General features: G+C 37.8%; 1 protein-coding gene across 1 annotated transcript in view; it reads right to left on the reverse strand.

Moving 5' to 3' along the window:
• The window catches only part of UHRF2 (ubiquitin like with PHD and ring finger domains 2), a 95581-nt gene that overhangs the window by 67383 nt on the left and 6083 nt on the right, over positions 1-22115 (reverse strand). Inside the window, exons 2-3 of the mRNA XM_082497105.1 lie at positions 12722-12964; positions 8228-8490 (exon numbers count right to left, since the gene is read on the reverse strand). Of these exons, the coding sequence (XP_082353231.1) occupies positions 8228-8490; positions 12722-12964 (506 nt within the window). The remainder of the gene's footprint in view (positions 1-8227; positions 8491-12721; positions 12965-22115) is intronic.

A 22115-nucleotide genomic window follows, 5' to 3' on the forward strand; every position in this document is an offset into this window, starting at 1 on the left:
CTGGACTACCTGAAATAGGTAAGACTCTTTTGGTAAGGATAATGGCTACAGCAGGACAGAGCGTTTTAGAGTGCCAGGCTATCACAATCTTTCAAACAAAATGCCTTAAAGGTTTTTCTTAACTTTGTCTCTTCCCTTTATAAAAATGATGATCAGTAATAACTTTAGCCTTCATTGGGAACTGTTTCTTCTCACACCACTTTCAAGGTGAACTTCTGTTACTCTCTGCAACCCTGATTAGTCCTGAATAAATATATGTGTAAGAAAAAGCTTTAAATAAAAAAAAGTAATCTTCTTGACAATGAGAACCCCCTTTTTACTTAAAAACCTTCTCCTCCTGCACTTAAAGACTTTTCAAAGCTCCTACAACATGAAATAATACAGGAATAAATGTTTTCCATTTGAGCAGGATGAGATCTGAGGAATGAACAAACATTTAAAGAAAAAAAAAAAAGCATTTCAAGTAGGATACTTCCCAGCTTTTTTCCTCCTAAACTGTTTTTTTGTCTTGCATCTGTCCAAATAGTTTGTTGCCCAAGTTCCTGTTTTTGTGTCTCTTTCAGCTAGCACAAGGCACCCATTTCCCTAACATGACTCAAACACTTCAGAAGCAGAAGCAAATAAAAAGGTAGAAAAAGATAGCTAGTCTTATAAATGCTTCTCAGGCAGAAGCAGAAACAGTGAAAACACAGAAGAATCGAGGCTGATGGGCCAATGCTATCGCTGACAGACTGATACAACTGAATTAGTTCAATTGAATTTAGGAACACAGGAGTACCAACAGATGTTCCAGATCACTGAGATCAGTCCCCCCTTATTACAAGCTACCACATACACAAAGCTTTTCCTGGACTCCATTTATGATTTGAGGGTTGAAAGTTACTGTGTTATTTTACACATTTTTTTTTGACATTTTACACAGCTTATGGAAGACTAACTGGCTAATGAGAGAGACATACTGACTGAGGCTTACAGGTATGGTAATGGCATATTCTTACGTGCCTTTACCTTCAAAGCAGGCTGTAATCTCTTCAGGGTAAGTAATGTCTTTTTGTTAAATGGTTCTATGAAGATACACATGATAGTATGTGAATTTATTCTTGAGGACTACAGGTCCTAATTAGCAATATTATTTGTAAAAGCACATATAGTACATCAACACAAGCTCTTCATTTAGATGCAACAGCATCAGCAACTTAAGGATGAAACCAGTAAGAACAGACATCTTACTAGATACTGAGGAAAATTAACATTTTCTTAATTCTGCATGCTGAAGAATTAAATGGACTACCCATCAGTAATTTTATTTCTTAGAAAAGCATTACTCAGGTTTATTCTGTAAATAAAACTGCCTCTTTAACAGGCGTAGATTTGCACACATGTCCTCTTCCTACTCCTCCCATCCAGTATTTTTGGTACAGGGAGTACGCACAAATATATTACTACCAGTAACTATACAACTGAGTTCCCTACAAGAAACAGGGCTCAGCATACCCTGAGTGCAAATGAGAGTGTGACCCTAGGAAAGTCACATTCATAATCATGCCTCCCTTGCCAGGCTACATGCAACAAAGTCCACCTGTTCAAAGCCAACTGTTTTGTCTGCACAAAACAGCTGTTGGTTCTACTGGACTTCAAAACCCCAACAGCATACAGGCTCCAGGATGGAGAAATTATGAACGTGCACATAAAAACAGTAACACAGAGAAATTAGCTGCTATTAAGTACCCCTCCTAACTACCTACACACCAGTCTACAGGCATAGTCATTAGCTCCCCACATGCACTTTAGAGTGGGTTTCCAGTTTCTTCATTACACAGTAATTACTGTAGGATCGCATCAAAAGACAGCACAGTTTCTAAACACGCGTAATAGCCAGTACTAATATTTTACAGATATCCAGAACGGTGGCATTCTTTAATAATGTCAGAGTTAAAAGTACATTGCAACTTAAGCTCTGCCTCTTAGTAGTTTTGCAACAGATTTTCAAATCACCAGCATCCACCGACACCACCTAAGATCACTGTATCCTTTGATCTTCCAGCTGGCAGCACAGAGACATAGGGACCACCTGAAGTAATTGGTCCAAAGCCAGGTTGAACAATGCCTGCTCTATCCAACTTACAAAAAGTTACACAATCTAGGAAGAACATAGGAAAACTAGTTTTCTAACTGAAATCAGAAGCAGGATGAATCTTGGTTTAAGTCAAACCGTAGACTAGGTCCCAAAGGAAATCTTGTAATATAAAAAAAAAAAAAGAAAATCCCCCACAAAAAAATGGAGACACACACACATACACAGTGTCATTCTCCCTGTAGAAGTGAGAGAAATCATGAAAGTCATCTTGCTGAAAAATAGAAGTAGGAGCCTAGTCGCCACAGACTCTAAAGGTTAACATCAACTATCCATTTTCTACTCCATTAATGATGAGGATCCCTCAGAGACTACAGTATTCTCATCAAATCCAGAAGAAACAATAAAGTGCAAGGAGAGAAGCCTGGGAAACTCGCTGAAAGATACTGCACTGATACACAAGCAAGGACTGACATCATAATCCATAAGACCAATCAGACAAATGAAAACAGCAACCAAAGAGCTTCTCTTTGAAGAGGGACACCAATGAACAACAAGAATGTTGTACTTGTAAACTTAAGACCGTCAGGTTAAAGTCTTCTGTTCACCAACAATGACAAAGTCTATTTTAGTAAAAGGAAACATTAAGAACCAGGGAAAAAAAATAATCTACTCTTAATAAATCTACTACTAGAAATACTCTAAATTCTGCCTGCACAGACAGAAAGAACTTGGTATAAAGCTTTTAGGAACCTTCACTAATAGTAATGAACATCTGACTACCTAAACTGCCAGAATCAGTCTGAGTATGAGACTCATTTACAGTGCATCCTATCTCACGTTGCTTTTCAGAAAGGCTCTTTACAGCATCAAATAAAAGGCATCCATGTGAATTCTTATAGATTATAAAAACATCCATCATTCATACTACACAGAACAGACACAGACTTGACTACTATCTCGTGGGCTGAGAAACAAAGAGACCTTAAACTACTTCCAGATCTGAAAGAGTTCAGAGGGCACCACTGGACAGCTCCTATTAAGCAGGAAGTAAACAGATGATCCCTCTTGCTAAAGTATCTGGTTCCCTAGAATAACCAATCAGAAACAGGGTACTTTATGACACATCATGCAGGTATTACCTCAAGGTTAAATTTAAACTTCTCTGTTGATTAATATAGAACATGAGAGGGGCATCATCAGTCAAATACGATAGCCCTAAGAAGTTACCTATACTTGAGCCATACTAAATCTATACTTCCGTACGTGTAGCCATACTGACATTTCTCAGGCTGCAGAAGAGCCCAGCCTTCCTGTGACTACCATTGAGAGTCTTCTTAATGGAAGGCCTTCATTACAAATGACTCAAACAGGACAAGGAAGGAAAAGACAGCATTTGATTCTAGATGAGTAAGTCGTTCCACTACTTCAGGGAAGAGCTAACAATCATCAAGAAGCTAATAGAGTGAGAAAGCTGTTGCAGAAGCAACAACTATGAAATAGAGTAAGTTAGGAGAAAAGCGCAAACTTTTGCCTGACACAGCACTGTAGATTCTACCTACAGTTATCTCAGTTAAATTTAGGATTTAAGCATGTGTTGGATTCCTCATGGGTCCTTTCAAATAAGGATTCAGCTCTCTTCTGTTCAAGACAGGTTCACATCTTTTTCTTCTGTATTAAAAGATAGTTACTTGGAGCAGAAGAAATGCATGACACCAGTGTATGAAACTTGACAGCACACCCTTGACTTCAAAGTCTTTAACGGCTCTTTGTGATACCAAGAAATGCAAAGGTGAAAAGGAAATACAGTGAATAAAGCAGCACGAAGGGAGGAAGACAACACTGGTAGAAACAGGAACACCTCTGTAAACAATGCTGCCTCCAGGGGAAAAGCTTCATTCAAAACCTGAATGCAGATGGACTATCAGGCAAAAGCCATATAGCCACAACTGAATGCCAAGGAAGTTGGTACCAACTGAAGATAAGCACTGACGCTTCGGTCTCTCCCTCACTGGTGAAGATCAGGCTCTTAGATAAGCACCACAAGCCTTTTCCATCTTTGAGCTAATCAAGAACTGTGACTCCAGTTTAATCCAGAACTGAGAAATTCTGTTGCTCTGAATGGCACTAGGTTTTCTGTAAGCAGAATCCTCTCTCTACAGGAAAATATGAGCCTTACAACTACCGCAGCAATTTAGTTAAATATAGGCATACAGCCTCAGGAGAGAGGGGGAACTGCAACAGAAACAACTCAGCTGTCCTGTTCCCTACAAAATCAAGGAGGGGTATGTAGTACCTCCTACCTGTAGCAATTACAGCTGGTAGGAGCTCTGTTTAGCCATAAGGTAGTTAGTTACCCCTTTGAAATTACTATAAACTTTCTGGGCAAGACCTTAGTTAATTTCTCTTAATTGTACTCTTTGCTAGAAGAGCTCTGCCATATTTTCTCCTTCACAATCACTGTTAACTATGCTATTTAAACAGGAAGTAGAAAGAAGAGAGGAATAAATGAAAACTCAGCCCTGCAGAGGAGGTACGCTCTTATGAAACAAAGGATGAGAAGAAAGCAGGGTTTACCAAACCTAAAACCGCAAAACAGTATGTTTAAGTTTTGCACAGGACTTGCGATATGTAAATCTAGCAGCACCACTGCTAAAACCAGCTTTCTCACTTATGGGAAGGACAAGTCCTGCTTCATCCTTTAAGACCAGCTGTTCTTAGGAGAACGTAGTGACCTAAAGTCACCTTGTTGAGAAAGAATTAATGATTGGATTCTTCACTTGGTGGGACTGTCAAATGTTTCCAGCTAGAAAACCAAAGCCAGACAAACATCAGATCTGTTGATGCTGTTATAACTACCTTCAAAAAATCAGATGTGGAACATACAAGCAAGCCAGTACAGACCCAGCCTCCCTGATGTACAGCCACAGGACTATGTAGAACCACTGGCTGGGGTAGCATTACCCCTCACTGAAGCTGGCAAAGGGAGAGTAAACACACAATTTCTGGACACATTTTGGATGAAAACTCTTTAACTGTTTCGTCATGCTCTTTGACAAATTTTTCTTACCACCCCAAAAAACTTCAAAGACCAAACTGTGCTCCAGTATAAATTACTACGGCAATTAAGGCTAAAGGTAAGCTTTCCTGCCAAGCACAGACTAAGAGAAAATTACTGAGGTGAAGCTTCACTTTCAGATGAAGTTGACAGCTACACAGTTCTGAGATAGATGGTGTCAAACAACACAAAACTCAGTCCTGAATCTATGAATACAGTGTGAATACCCATGGGACAGCTATGAAAAGAAAGGAAAGAGCAGTTTCAGACCTTCATCTGAGTCAAGACATGGATTTTATATTTTGGAGACAGCGAGGCGAGACAGGCCTGTCCTAGAGGACTTTGTTGCAAGAAGTGGGCCTACAAGGATAGAAGACCTGGTCCTGAGATGGGTTTGCACAGAGTTCCAGCATCACCTACATAAACATCGCTATTAGCATTACTGGTTCCAGCCATCAGGGGGAGGCTGGGGCAGGGAGGGGGAAGGATGTTGCTTTAACTTTCCTTTTTTTTTTGCAGGGAGTCAGATTAAGTCTGCTGCAACATGTGGTACAATAAAGTATATTTACTATTCATCACAATGAAGTCTTGCATCAGAGTCAAGGGGCTGAAGTAGATCAAGTCAACGCACTACAGATGACCTATTCTTCAGCTGTAACCGTCTTTTTGGTGATGTTTTTCCCAAACTGGAAGGATGTAACAGGCAGAGAGGGAGAACCAGTCTCATCACAGCATCAGTGATGATCTGAGGAGTTGCGGACCTGTGTCCACCTCTGACACATAGTCCTTCGCACATATTCAGGTAATTTTGATGGTTTCACAGACACCAAGCTTATGTCATCTGTTTGTAAGACATTTTTATTCTGTTTCAGACGATGTCAAATGTTTTCATATCTTCTAAGACTATACTTGATGTAGGCAAGGCAAAGTTGAAATTATGCCATCCAAGAGTATCATCTTCTTTAGGAGATAAAAGGAAAAAAAGCTTCTCCAAAACAACACAGCAAGGACAGACTAGAGAATGCCAAGTACATTTGGGAGCAAAATGCATAGTCCGAACCTTAAAAGCAAAACATCAAGGAGCAGGTAACTATGCAGAAGATAGTACCAGCAGTAAAATGTGAACCCTGAAGAACAGGAGTGAAGAGAGAAATTAGATGAAACAATTTCTGGAGCAGAGAACGACTGCGTGGCAAAGCATACCATGACCTCCCTATTTATCCACATCAAGTATATAGGTGGCAGGATACACATGTGGTCTACAGGCACCAAAAAGGCAAACACTAATGTGTGAAAACAAAGTGGTAGGAGTGCACACATAGCTACCATACCAATACGCATGTTAGGTAACACAAAGAAAAAAGTGAGACCTTGGAAGATTTGTAACAAAGGTCAGTAACATTCATCAAAAACCCAATCACTGATAAATGTGCAAGTCTCACTTTGCAGAAAGCTTTTCATTGTTTTTTCTTTCAAAAGCTCAAACTTCCAATACCTTAGGCTGATCAATTAAGTAACTGTGACTTCAATGTCTACCTTGCACCGTGGTCTTTCTGTTCCTTACTGAATTTTGTTGGCTAAGAATACACAACTGCTGTCATAAGAGTAAAAAAGACTGTCTCCACCTGCTGAAAGGGAACAGCTAGATCCTGAAGTACACATAAATAGAGGTCAATCATCTCTTTTCTTTAGCATGAATAAGCCAAACTAAAAATAGACCCATAATAAAATATTTTCTACTTCTGTACTTTTAACTCATGAAAAACAACAGTGTCTACAAAAAAGGAACATAATTTCACTGCAACAGTTACAAACACTGTTTCTCAGAAATGTTTGCCCATGGCTAACTTACATATAACCACAGTGTAATTGTAAGTAATCTTAAAGCCAGGTCTTTGAAATCACAGCACAATAAACATGTAATGTCAAGATAAACTATTTCCATTTTGATCATACTGGCTAAGTTATATCCATGTATTTCTTGCAATATTCAATGAAATATTTACATTTCTACTTCCACCTTGGTAATTCTCTAACACTTTAAGTAGAATACTTACACAGTTGCAGATACAGAATCTGAAATCAAGTCAGAGTTTAAAAAGTGCATTAAGTTGTATCTGCTACTAGTAAAAGCAACAAAAAAGGCTCTATGTAAGTCAGATTCACAGTTACATGTTAAAATAACTAAAGCTGAAATAGCTGCTTTAAAAACATATTTTGGAAATATACATTTAGTTAATACTGAATATACTTTGCATCCTTATACCTTAATCTTACATTGCACAAACTACAGTATTTTCATTAACCTCAGTACCAAAAATTAAAAATCCTCAACTCATTTGAAGTTTTATTTGTTTAGAAGCTTAACTTACTGCTTTAACAGATGTGATTTAAAAAAAAATCCAGACCAATTTCTCAAGCGAATGAAGTGGTGCAAAACCTGTTCATAAATAAGCAATACTTCCAAACTCAGGTTTTCCCACCCACATATTGCAGGCTCTGGAATTTGTTTTTACTACAGAAACAAACAAAAGAAAAAACCCACAACATGACCTTAATGCCCTCTCTCCACTTCAGAATCAATTTCATGCCCTCATTTACAAAGTTCTGTTTAACAAACCTTTACTGTAAGTGCAGACCTACAATTTGGTGCACAATTCTTCTATTTGTAATAAAATTGATCCAAACCAAGTAAGAAAATTTGCTCTCATGAGAGTTCTCCTTCAGCTCCAATGAGAAGAATTGAATATACACAGAGAATAGTTAAAAAAAATTAAATCAATACTTTACTTGGAAGAACCCACAGTAAAAATTCAGTTATATAGTTTCTTTTTCTTATATAAGAAGGATGGATTTTAAGCTTCATAAAGACAAATAAATTAATACTTGACAAGTATTTAGGCATGAAAAATATCATTACTCCCAATGGATTCACTATATCCAGCTGAAAAATATTATAAATTTTTAAATTTTTTTTTCTTGGTTGCAATATTGAACTTGCTCTCTTTGATTCCAAGCTTCTTCAAGAAATTCTTGGTTTATACAAACCAAATAACAATATGTGATGTCCTCAAAATAGTATCAGGAGCACTTACTCATCGTACTTGATATGATAAATAGCTTCTTCATCAGTGTCCATACAGTCTGAATAAGATGTGGATGGTGTACTGTCCAAATTATTTGCATTTTCTCTACAATGATCTTGACTTAAGTTTCCATTAGTCCTTTTGTAAGTGTTACCACTCTTCCCTTGAGCTTTACCATTCTTATGTCCCTTTGTTGCTCGGGTAACATTTTCTATATGAGCTTCAAACCAGGCTCCAATGCTGACATCACGGGCATCCACCAGTTCGTTTATCTAAAAGGAAAATTCAATGATGAATTCACACTTATTTTATATAATCCCAATTAAGAAAAAAATTACAACTTACTATGCCACTACTTAAGTTTTTAATCAGTAAAACAATCAACTCTAGTAACTAGTTGAGCTCGAGCAAGTTTAAGTAACGTGCAGTCACGAATATCTTGCACTTTCAGTATTTTATTACTCTTCTCTCATTAAAATCTAGTACGAATATAATATGTATGTAATTTTTAAAAGCAAGGCTAAATTACTCCCCCCCTCAACCTGAAAGTTAGCTTAATCTCTTTCATTATCCTTTTCTCTTGCTTAACCAATTGTTCTTTGTAGCTAAAATAAGCACACACAGCATTAAAATACTAGCTCAAAATCAAGGGGTTTAAAGACTTTCCTAAGCCTCCAACTTGGAATTATTATTTAACCTTCTATCTTTCTGGCCTGCAAGATTCTTTTAACCTTTCAAGACTCAAGGAGAGAGAGGGAGGAAAAAGCCTAAATATTGCCACCGAAGTCAGCTAAAATCTTACGACTGTAAGAAATGGAACTATCTCCCCAAATTTCTCCCTTCTGTATTCACAATACTGGTATTAAGCAACCAAACCACTTTACTATTCTAAATCATGTTTCATTTTCTGAAGTCTTCTGCTAATTAAACAGATGTTCCTTTAATAATACTGAGAACAGTGAAAAAAAAAAGATTTAAAGAACACTTCATCAACAGTAGACCAAGTATAACAAAAACCATAGAAAACATCTGTAACAAACAATATCAGATACATGTATACACACACCCCCAATACACCCCACCACCCCATCTGGTTTAAGTTACAGCCTTTGTCAAGTACCAACATAGCAGACAGATACTTACTCTTATTAACCTCAAAGGCTTAGTTTCTACAAACAGGGCAATCTTACTGTATTTTCACAGAAGCAAGCCAAAAAACACTCAACTTTTAGTATTTAGAATGAAGCAGTCCTTAGGTATCTGAAAGTGCAATTCATAGCAGTTGGAGCTACCAAGTTTACCCCAAGAAAGCAATACTTCATATTTTACTCTTTTCATTCACCTTCTTAAAATGACCTCCAAAACTCAATGCTTTATTTTTCCTCCCATGTAAAAGACCAATTTGTATTTTTTTATTTTTGTTCTTCCAACCTACAGCATTCAAAGTACAGCATTTTAGCAGAATGAAAATTTCAGCCACATAAATCAGAGAAGGAAAGCCTCATTTTAAAATCTATCAATCTATTTTAAACACTGGCACTTCTAGAAGGAACCCTCACAGAGGCATCCCTACACAACCTTCCATATTTGAACAAGTTGTAGCTCAAAGTGCTACTTTATGTCCTCATTTCAAAAACACAGTTGAGCGAGACACACACTACTAAAGATTCCCCAATTTGCTGCTACTTCTTGTGACCACCTACAAAAGTGCTACAGAAGCCATGTTAGCCAAGTTAAAAATCATCAGATCCAGAACAAAAAAAATTACAAAAAATAAAATTTAAAAAAGCCTTAATCACTGCAAACTCCTTTAATCATTCCTCTCCAGTGCATTCTTCCATAATTTGATGAACATACTTACACAGCAGACTTGCCACCCTTGCAAAGAGTAAGGGCAAATAATTATTGCCACAGACCACTGAGAAACATCAGACAACTCTTTTATGTTAGCAGTGTCTGGTTTAAGAAGTGGGTTATTAATAGCTCTTTCTGAACCATATTCAACAAATACTTATTTTAATTCCAGATTCAGTTTGTGTGGTTTTTATTCCAAGCTAGTTAAGAGTTCTCAGCTAGGATGTTTTTACTACAGCCAGAAATTTTTGGAGGAAAAAAATCATGAAAACTGTAACAATCAGAAGGGGAAACACACACATGCTTCTGAATAAGCTCTGGTTTTTCCTAACCTCATTCATGCATGCCCAAACAGTGTTACTGTAACTCCTCTCTTGTTACCTTTCTTCTATTCCTCCTTTTGGCATTGCAGATCAGCCCTGGGTACGCTGCTTAACCAAAGTGGTGTTCTTCACACATGCTGAGTCGATCTTGGGATGGACCCCCAATTCTTAAACCAGACACCACTAACAATTCTCAGTCTTAGTAACAAGGAACAGGAGTTAAACATAATTCCACCCACTGCTAGTCTGTCAAAGCCCATGTAAGTATCAGATGTCAGGTACAACTAGAATATAAAACAAGCTAAAGCATTCTGATCTACATAATATACAATGATCACACAGAGGAACTCTGTTTAAATCACTATTTTGACCATCTAACAATAATTTAATTATTATTAACTATTATTTCCAATATCAACTCTACTGCTATTTTTATTTAAATTACAGGTTCCATACTGGCTACCTTTCCTTTTGGTAGTTGAAATCAGAAAGAGAAAGGAGGGCACATAGACTGAGACTATTCATAACAGGGATTAAGTAACAATTATCTTGTTGATTCTAGCTCTGGGTGTAGATCGAGTGAGGCACAGGACTTTCCTCAGACAGAAAAATTTGTAACAAACTATTCCTTCCTATAATCAGATAATTCCTTATGGTTTGACAAACAAGCAAATGCAAAAATTAAATATATCCATCTCTTCAGCCATCTAACATAGCTTAGTTTATGGCCTTTTTCATTGACTTTTATTAAAAAAGTTTACTACCTTTGAATTACACTATTGGTTAAAAATACATTCTTAAAAGTTTCCCAATTCCTTAAGTAGAAATCCTCTACACGCTCCTACTGTCATTTACAAATAGCAAAAAATGCTATGACTGTACCCTTCTTTTTCTATATATATTAAAAACATATGGTTGGTTGAAAAAGTAAACAATTCACAGGTAATGAAGGAGAAAGTTAGGTCCCTAGTATTAGAAATCACAAAAATTCCAGCTAAATAGGTTTCCTTGAGTATGTTTGCCAATATCACCATTCCCTGGTCTATTTTCTGCTTTAACCCTTAACAAAACAGCTAAGAGACTACCTGATATCATTTTTAGCGTTCTTGAAAATATACATTTTAACACTCCATTCCTTTGATCTTCTGCAGCCTCCCATCTCCCCAGTATTCTCCTCATCCTTTCTTGTACTACCTTTTACATTCATTGATTAGTTGTAAAGCATCAGAACTGAACAACTGGGATTTTTCCCACTTTAATAAATGGAGATAAAATTAAAAAACAAGGAAGCACGCAAGCTTGTGTCAGCTTGAATACGGAGACGATTTTGTGACTCCCCAGTTCCTCAGAAAATGAAAATGAATAAAACTTACTGCACAGAATGCTACAGGAGCATAGAGTAACTAACTTACCACTTGTCCTTAATACCTGAAACATTAATAACAGTCTACATGAAACTAAAATGGCTTCCCATCAGGATGACAGGTCTAAACAACAGCATTCCTCTAACTGAAATCATATATGTATGGCAGCCTCAACCTCCTTTTCCTTCTCTGTAATTTTGGACATTTTCCAGCAAAAGAATTACTGTTATGGATATTTCTTATCTAAAAGGAACACCCAAACAGGAGGTAAAATGTTACCATTCCCTACATACACACACATCCTACTAAATATCCAATGAGCTAGCAATCTGGAAACTGTCCATTCTCTGTTTATAATTAACTTCTGGTACTCTGATGCACTCCTACATGACAATATTGAAAAATTCAATGAGGTACAAAACTAACAATAAATATGATACACGTGATTCCTAAAAAACCTTTACTAAAACAGCAATGATTACATCACATACTATTTAAAGAAACTGTGTATCTCCATAGCTTATCTAGTTCTAACGCAGCACTGAAACATCAGTATTAAAGGAAATAGTTGGCAAGCTTGAAAAAGCTAAGTAGGTGAAAAGCAACACTTTTCCACAGTTTTGGGGTTTTTTTTAATTAGCTTCTGTTCACAGAAAGTATTTCTGTGAACAGATACTCTAAACTTCTTGGAGAAGGTGTTTTGGAGAACACAGTGTGTCAGAGTTTATGAACTCTCCTGAAACCTGCAACACCAGTGTGCCTGGTACAGAAACACTTTCATGACTCTGCAGGAGTCATGTCAAATTGACTTCATTTAAGCTATGTAAAAATGGGGAACTATGTCAAATCATGAAAGCAATGAGGATACACACTTTTATACAATAAGACAACAAACTTTTTTAACAATAAAACTAAACTCACAAGTGTGAGGCAAGTTTCCAGCTTTTATAGCTTGTACGTACCTTGTACAATCCAATGCCAGGATCAATGAGAAATGAGCGAGATGATGTAGATGGCTGACTAGGTGATCCACTATTTGTTTTTTTGACTTTGTTCTTGCAGTTTGAAACAGCACAGGGATTGACTTCTCCATCCTGATCTGTCACAGAAGCAGTGGTAGGAGCTTCAGACTCAGAACGTATCAAAAGCTGAACTATGTCATTCAGTCCAACATTGTAGTCAAATAAAGTGTGTCCATCTTCTAGCTGTCAAAAGAAAGGTATACTTGTAAAATTCTACCTTGAGGTACATAAATAGTTTCCAAATCTTCCTTTTACAGACAATAATTGTACAGATCAGAAGAAGCAAGCCATCCATTTCAGGTAAATAAAAACCTGTGTCTCAAGTATATACAAAAACAAACTCTCATCAAGTTACCTGAAGCCATGATTTCATCCAATAAAAATCACTTAAAAGCTTAAAATTAGAAACGGGCATCTTCACAAACTTTAGACCTTTTAGTTATGCATCAACACCCAAGATAATGCAGAGGTTTACTAATAAAAAAAACGTAACATCTATGTTGCCACTTACATGACATACTCAGTAACTATAAATACACGTGAGAATTTAAAATTAGCAATCATTGTGTTGTGTACATTTCAGCTACATAATTTCACAATTCACTCCTTATCATTCTCTTCTAGAAAGCAAGGCAATACCTGATACTTCCCTAATATTTTGCAAACTATTTCCTACATAAAACATCTAGATATAAAAAGCCTCATACACATGCAACTCAATTTACTTTTCGAAACTATAGGATCTTAAAGTATTATTCAAAAGCAACTACACTTAGAGGGAAGCAACACCAAAACTACATACTGGGTGTTCAAGTTTATGAAAGGAAATCTAAACTGAGAGCATTCAAAAACACTTTTCATCCAGAATTAGCCAGGTTCCTTGTTCCCCAGTCCCCTCCCATGTCCCCTGCCCCCAAGAACAAAACAAGGTTATTCACTGAAAGTCAGTCTTTTAACTGGTCAGTTCAAAAGCTGTTATAAAACTGAAGTAACATGCACTGTGTAGCACTCCCTCAAGTAACTTTGCACATCAGGCCCCACTATACTGCAGATGCAATCAGATCCCATAGAACACCAGAATATAAATACAAGTAGACTTTTCAATCATATGTAGTGCACAGTTACTAAAGAACATTTTGGGCCCCACTCTTCACAGCTTCAAGATACCTGTTATTATCTTTATTCTACCTGATGATCTCACCTACCTACAATTAAGCTAAGAAACTCACATGAAAAAACATCAAGTTCTATTCTAGGAGAAAAGAAAAACAGGGAGTAGTGACCACTGCTGCTTTGCTCAGTAAAACACTCTTAATGACCTAAAGTATCTTTGAAGTAGACATTTCATTTAACTTGAAGTATAACGCACTGCTCTGGGACATCAAAATTAGAACTTAGTTACATTTTACTTCACATTGCTGTAGGAGAAAACGTGCATGACTAAAAACTCCCACCTGTTTCCAAACTAGTTTTGCAACAAATAAATTACCTGACCTTTTTTCCAGAATAGGTGCTATTTTCAACATCACTTTTTCAGGAATCTTTTCAAACAGATTTGGTTTTATGACCTTACAGGCAGTATTAACATAATAAGAAAAAGCAGGGAGCAGGAAGGAACAGAAAAAGTGGGAAGGAATTCTCCAGCTTCTCATTAAAATAGTTTTCTGTAACGTTAGAATGATCTCAGGATAGACAAAGGTGGAATGCACATTTTTTCCTTCATCCATTCATCCTTCATCTGCTTTTTCAAAACAATGCTGAAGGGCAGAGGACAGTTATGGACATAAACTGACACTCAAGAAATTAATTAGTTGTTCTTCCATGAATTTAAGATCTAGGTTAAAAAAAAAAGTTACCCTCCTTACTGCTGATAACTACTGTATCCACTGTTGGGATGCATAAACAGGAGTGCTTATAGTTTGTTTCAATGCAATTTAAGCTGACTCAGCTGTCTGGTAAACAGCTATGGGAACAACCCTTGTTCAGCTTACTGTTTTCAAACCAGTTCAACACAGAGCAGATAAAACTGTACTGAAGATTTTCATGCTGTAACTACTAAATGAACACAAGTTGTAAAATGGAAATCTCTAGCAACTGCTATTCTTCAGGTGGCTACCAACACTGCCTCATATGCCTGGAGCCTTAGGCTAGGGCTTCACACTGAGGAGCAAGCTACTTAAATTTAATCTTTTCTGACCCACTATGTCGTATTTTCCTATGCTTTTGACAACTCCTTAAGAAAGGGCACAGAGGTGTTCTTGCAGCCCTATGATAATCGAGATTTAAGGGCTTTTCATGCCACAAGAAGTTTGTATTTTCAGCATTAAGATTGCTAAAGAAGTCTAAAACCAGCTATTCTTAGATTCAAAGTACAAATAAACCCAAAACAGACAAATAATCACCCTGCACTAACACATTTGAAAGGAGAGGAAGGAAAGAAGATCCACCTATCTAGAGCTGCTACTGCTTCTCAGCACTACTCCAGGTCCACTGCCAAGATTCACCCCCCCACCAAGTAATTTTTCGGTTGCAAAATGTTTAAAAAAAAAACATCAGCAATATATCTGCAAAATAGATCCCTTCTGAAATAATTAATACATTGGAAGTTACTGGAGACAACATAACTTCTGCTCCGTTGTTCTGTTCCAGTTAGATGGACAAACTGTTCAGAGGTTCTAGTGTGTAATTTCTAGAATCCTATGGTATGAGGAAGTCTTCTGAAAGCTAATGTAGTGGAGAGAAGAGGATAACCTTGCTCCCAGTACACTGAACAGGCAGGTAGCAAAGAAATTCTCTGTTCCCTTTCTCTCAGGACACGCCATGAGCAGGCTGACAGAAAAATATTCTGAGGTACTGCAGTTTAAAGTTTAAAGCTAATTCAGGGAAGATCTAAATAATCGCTGGTAAATTCCAGTCTGAATCATCCACCATAACTAGGTAACCAGTGTTAACACTCAACTAAAAAATGTCCTGTATCTAGTCTTTGCAATCTGTTCATCAGTTATGATGGCGGAGTAAGTGGTATCTTTGATCCACAACTGAATCCTCCCTATTAGTATGAGAAAGAAAAAAAAAGACGACTTAAAAAAAGTAATCTGTCCAGGAATAGTTATATTTAACACGTTCAGAAAGCAAGACATACCTAGGCTAGGCCTTGAGTAAGAAGCAGCCTTCTCTAATGACACACCCACCCACCACTGCACACAGACTACCTATTCCTGCATAAGAATCAAAGTCAGCTTTGATGAACATTAACTAAACGGTCAGCACAATAAACTGGTGACTGCAAAACTGTCTACGGTATTAATTTATAATGAATTAGTATTCTATTCTCTGCTCAACTGGTTAAAGGTTTTTTGTTTTGTTTCTATAACCAGTGTTCTTTGCAGACATATTTTAAAACTACACATTGTTCTACAACCAACGATATCACACTTAAGTCTGGAAGCACTGTAACAGAGATAAGATTACTATAAGCACACTTCAAATGAGGCAGGATGTACTGTTCGGCAATGTGATAGGGAAAGAGCACCTGTTTATAGTATGACCAAAAAATATGTTCCCAGAATATTAGCAACCATATAAATTTAGACCAAGTCAATGACACTGGCACACTGTCTATTTCTGGGAACAAAGCACAGAAAAACAGAAATTCAACTAGTAAAATAGAGTTCACACACTATTTGACTTACAAGAACTAATGTGTGTATCTACAAGTATACCTATTCCCAGCATTATTGCACCACTGACAATTTAAATCCTTGGAGTAACAAGGATGGAAAAGAATCAGTGTTTAAAGAACTCCATTCCACAACAGGAGAGAAGAACCACAAGATGATGTTTCTTGAATTACTGATACTATACCGACACTAATGTAACAAAGGGATCTTGGTCAATAAGGCTTAACCTCGCAGACATGGAGAGGCATGGATTTGACCAATGGACTACTCCGTGGATAAGGAATTGGCTGGATGCCTGCACTCAAAGAGTTGCAGTCAATGGCTCCATGTCCAAGTGGCAAGCAGTGACAAGTGGTGTTCCTCAGGGGTCAGTACTGGGACTGGTACTATTTAACATCTTTGTTGGTGACATGGACAGTGGGAATCGAGTGCACCCTCAGCAAGTTTGCCGACAACACCAAGCTGTGTGGAGCAGGGGACATGCTGGAGGGAAGGGATGTCATCCAGAGGAACCTGGACAGGCTGATAGGTGGACCTGTGTGAATCTCTTGAAGTTCAACAAGGCCAAGTGAAAGGTCCTGCACATGGATCAGGGCAATCCCAAGAACAAATACAGGCTGGGTGGAGAATGGATTGAGAACAGCGCTGAGGAGAAGGACCTGGGGGCACTGGTTGATGAGAACCTCAACATGATCCAGCAACGTGCACTCGCAGCCCAGAAGGCCAAGTGTATCCTGGGCTGCATCGAAAGAAGCGCGGCCAGCAGGTTGAGGGAGGTGATTCTGCCCCTCTACTCTGCTCTCATGAGACCCCACCTGGAATACTGCATCCAACTCTGGAGCCCTCAACATAAGAAGGGCATGGACTGGTTGGAACAAGTCCAGAGGAGGGCCACAAAGATGATCAGAGGGCTGGAGCACCTTTCCTATGAAGACAGACTGAGAGAGTTGTGGTTGTTCAGCCTGGAGAGACCTCCAGGAAGACCTTATAGTGGCCTTCCAGTATCTGAAGGGGGCCTACAAGAAAGCTGGAGAGGGACTTTTTACAAGAGCTTGTAGTGATAGGATGAGAGGGAATGGCTTCACAGTGGAAAAGGGTAGATTTAGAATAGGTATTAGGGAGAAATTTTTCACTCTGAGGGTGGTGAGGCACTGGAACAGGTTGTCCAGGGAAGTCGTGGATGCTCCGTCCCTGGAAGTGTTCAAGGTCAGGCTGGATGGGGCTTTGAGCAACCTGGTCTAGTGGAAGGTGTCCCTGCCCATGGCAGGGGGGTTCAAATTAGGTGATCTTCAAGGTCCCTTCCAACATAAACCATTCTGTGACTCTATGACTACTAGAGTAAGAAAACAGTAATGAAGCACATCACTTTACAGTGTACCTGTACCTCCAGATAGAGTAATACCTCCTACCTTGTTCCAAACTGGCCAGGGACTGTAAGACGACTTTTCAAATTATATTACTAAAGCAGTATTAGATTCAGGCCCTATCACTATGTCTGGATATTAACAAACAGTAGGAGAAAAAGCATGATACCTTCCTTTCTACAGACAGATAGCATTTTAAAGCCATCCTGGAATACAGTACTTCTTACCACGAACTCCACAAAAAACACACACACACCCAACACCCACACACCCCTCTTATTTCCCAGCACACACTGCCTTACTATGTCATCAAAATTCAGGAAAGCATTACTGAATTGAGTCCCAAATAACCCCACATACAACTTAAATATTCAATGCAGAAAGGTAGAAAATATCATCAAAAACCAGTCTGGCAATTTGTGGGAATAGGTGCTGACCAGCCCCTCCCGGTCAGCTTCATGGTATACTCACTTCTAACAAAAGTTACTTATATGAACATATAAACAATTTCATCCCATTCTGCTGTGTAAAGATACTAAGAATATTTCCTGAGAATGCTTGCCTGGTCCGTGTATTAAAAAAAAAAAAAAAAAAAAAAGAAACATTACATGTTTACTTAATCATTCACTAAGCATTTAAGGACACTTGTCATTCACAAGTTTAAACATGCAAACCAGAAACAAAAGTAATCAGGCAAGTACCAGATAATCAAGCTGTATCTCATTCAAGTCAGTTAATGGGTGATTAGAACATGTACTAAAGCAAAGATAATTGAAGAGGCAATTTCATTTATGAAATTTTGCTAGCTCTTCTGATCCTACTGTCATTAAAAAATGATGTATTTGTTTCCTTAGCAGTAGATTTCACTTTCAGTTTGTCTTCCTCTTAACAACTGGCATGCTTCAAAAGCCTTTAAGGCTTCATTAACATATTCTGAATGAAGTGACACTAAAGAGCAGCTATATTTACTGTATCTAACATTCTTTCACTATACTAAATATCCATAAGTAGAGAGACAGACTACACCTTTCAAATATATTTTCATAGATCATGTGTTAAAGACACGGTCCATTTCAAAATACTTCTATAGAAGGTTGTTATAAATACTTAAAGGTAACACAACACTGTGCTTACACTACTACACAAGAGTAGCTGTAGCAATGCAATACTGGAATTGATACCTACCTACCGTCACTGTTAGAACTGTCTTTTCACATCAAGCCACAAATGCCTTTAAAAACACGTAGAAGCTGCATTTACATGAACATGAATGATCATGCAGATTGCAGCACAATACTACATTACTTGGAAAAAAACCCACAGCTGACAAGTAATTCACCAATTACTATCACATTAACTTGTCTACAAGTCCTAGCAGAAGCACAGCTCATTATGGGTTACACAGCCTGTACAGAGACCTCCCAAGAAAGCACATAATCATTCTTGTAAGAACACATTGCCTACTGTTTTTATCTTAAAATGTGATCCAGGAGGATAAGTTTCTACATCACCTTAATCCAGCTATTCCACTTGACAATCATGACTTTTAATCACTTATGGAAGTGTGCCTTTGAGCATCTTCTGAGGTTTTCTTTTCCAAGAACTAGAGCAGTGCCTACATGTAGCAATAAAGATGAAAGAAACTACAATGAATGCAGAATAGCTCTTTAATTAAAGTAGTATGATGAAAAGTTAAGTGACATCAATCTTTTATTTTGCACAGGTATTACATGCACCCTACAAATTTCTTTAACAGCAAATGCATAAGGCTAAAAAGCTTCAAGCTCAGCAGAAAAAACTGATTACGAGTTGTTTCCAGGAGTCACCCAGAGGGCAAGTTAGTCTGAAGAAATCAAGAACCTGTAACTTCCAGCTGGGTACTCACTGAAAGCAAGCAAAGTAGACTTCCAGAATTTCTAGTACTCTCCATCTCGGGACTGCTGTACAAACCTAACTTTCTCTGCCTGCAAGAAGACCGTTGGAATTGTGAATTTCACTTAACATTTTTATAGAAGCATTCAAACATACCTCCAACCCGCACCTAGTAATGAAAAGCCTAACTGAAAATTCAAAAATCAGCCTTTAAGTATACTACTGAGTTTTGGGTCAATGGAACCAACTCATGTCAAGAAAATAGCAGTAACATTTACTAGATAATATTAGACACTTGGCTCATGGACTTCAGCCATTCACAAAGCGTGACCAGTTTGCTTACACTTTCAAAGCTGAAAGAGAACCTTCTTGCTTGGAAAGAAATACCAATGAAGCCCTAGGTCACTCTTACCAGTGCTTTTCACCCCTCACTCTGTAACAAGCTCCTCAATGAAAGCAAAGCCCCAAATGAAACAGACTGAGACTTTGCACTCATGTTTCTTGCTTTACCACTAGAAGCATCTTAATTTACACAGTTTCATTAAAAGTCCCAGCATTGACAATTTGTTCTCCAAGATTCAGGCTACCTTTTAATTTCTTAATAGTTTGGACTGCATAGCCTGGTGTTAAAAATGAACAGATGCAAATGGCAGATCATTCCGTCATTTCAAGAGGGAGAACTTAGTCATCAAAAGAAAAAAATCATTGCTCTGTCTTATTCTCTTTATACTCTTTATTCTCTTACACTCTTTAAAGTGAAATCATAGTGGAACACATGAGTAGGTAAAGAACAAGGAAGTTCTCTAACGGACTCTAGATCCACATCCCTCCACCAGAACAGAATGCAGGCAGATCACAACATTTGAAAGACCAGGAACAAAACAAGTTATTAGTGTCTGGAGAACACGGTCCAGATTAGACTCAATGCTGTCATTTTTTTTGCTACAAGATGCATATTTCAAAGCAGCCTACAAAAATGTTTGAAGACATGACTGTTATGCCACCAAAAATCCCACCAACAAGGTAACACGAATTAGTCTTTATATCAGAGAGTGTGCTCCCTTTTGACTGCTTATGCGTGTTGTACAACAGCTAATCATCTGCCCTGGACTCAAGGAAAAAGGCAGTCATAATACCAGATGGTATCAATTGTCTTACTCTCAATAAATCATAATCTAGACAGGTATCACAGTTTTACAGAGATTCCCACAGTACTCAGCAGAAAGCGTACAAGAGGAACTCCTGAAGAAGGAAGACTATGGAAGCTTCCAGTATCTAAGAAAAGCTTTTCTACTATTATAGTGACAATCAATGAGTTTGTTCATAGCATAGCGTGAAGATGCTCTGCTGCTTCAACTCTCCACACAAAGAGGAAATCTGGCATATTACACGAAACCACACAACCCAGGAAGAAATTACAGAATCTTGTTGCTGACACTGTCTGTAATTACACATCAATCTCAGTACAAATACCACAATAAATGTACATTAGTCATCTTCGTACTCAACCAACAAGACTAGCTTTCTCTATGAAGAAATTCACACTTTTTCTGATGTTCTGTAACTAAAATTAAGAACAGAAGCCTACATCTTAAGGCCACTTTTTTTAAGGCCACATTCTCTAAGAAAACAGTGGGGTTTACAACATTACTACAAAATTATTTGCAGAGTGTACAGGTGGTACTAACACATTTTACCTTTTGATCTGGACTAACTATAATCCAAAAAAGATTCCAGTGTACAAGATTAGTGCCAACACGGAAACAGCTGAAAGTCAAGAGTTGTAAGGCAACACTTCTTGACTTAGTCAGAAGATCATGGTGAAGGCAGTCATTCTCAGTCTCAACCAATGACTTGTACAGGGTTCATGTCTGTACCTCTTCCAAGTTAAGCTTTTTAGTAAGAAGTTCAGGTTTTGAAGATTATTTCTTCTTTTATCACTGGGTCAGATACAGAAAAATTTGTTAATTTAGATATGTCATTTTCTTCTTGGATGCAACTCTCAATCCCATTAAAGGAACATTTGCTCATTAACTTCTAGCTGGAAGATGAAGTTAGAGCAGCAAGGTTCCTCATCTCTTGCAGTTCTCAGGAGTCTTCTAATCAAATAAATAAAAGTTCATGATGTCTTCTGGCTGATATTTAGGATTACCTGATACTTTTAAAAAAAAAAAAAAAAAAAGCTGTGTCAAAATATAAAGCTGCATTGAAATCCTTAGAAGCATGGAAAGACTCATCCATCTCTATGCTGATTAGATGAGAGTGGTCAAGTACCTCCTGTATGATGGTATGGACTTCTATAGCACAGGCAACTGAAGTTCAGCAACAGTGGTACCAGGGAGGGCAAATGACTATCTGCAGCTTGTAAGGGTACCTGTAATGAAGAACTGGTTATTATCTGAATGTTCTGTAATCAAC

This window comes from Vanellus vanellus (genome assembly GCF_965231255.1).
Source record: "Vanellus vanellus genome assembly, chromosome: Z".
In the NCBI taxonomy this organism is placed as follows: Eukaryota; Metazoa; Chordata; class Aves; order Charadriiformes; family Charadriidae; genus Vanellus; species Vanellus vanellus.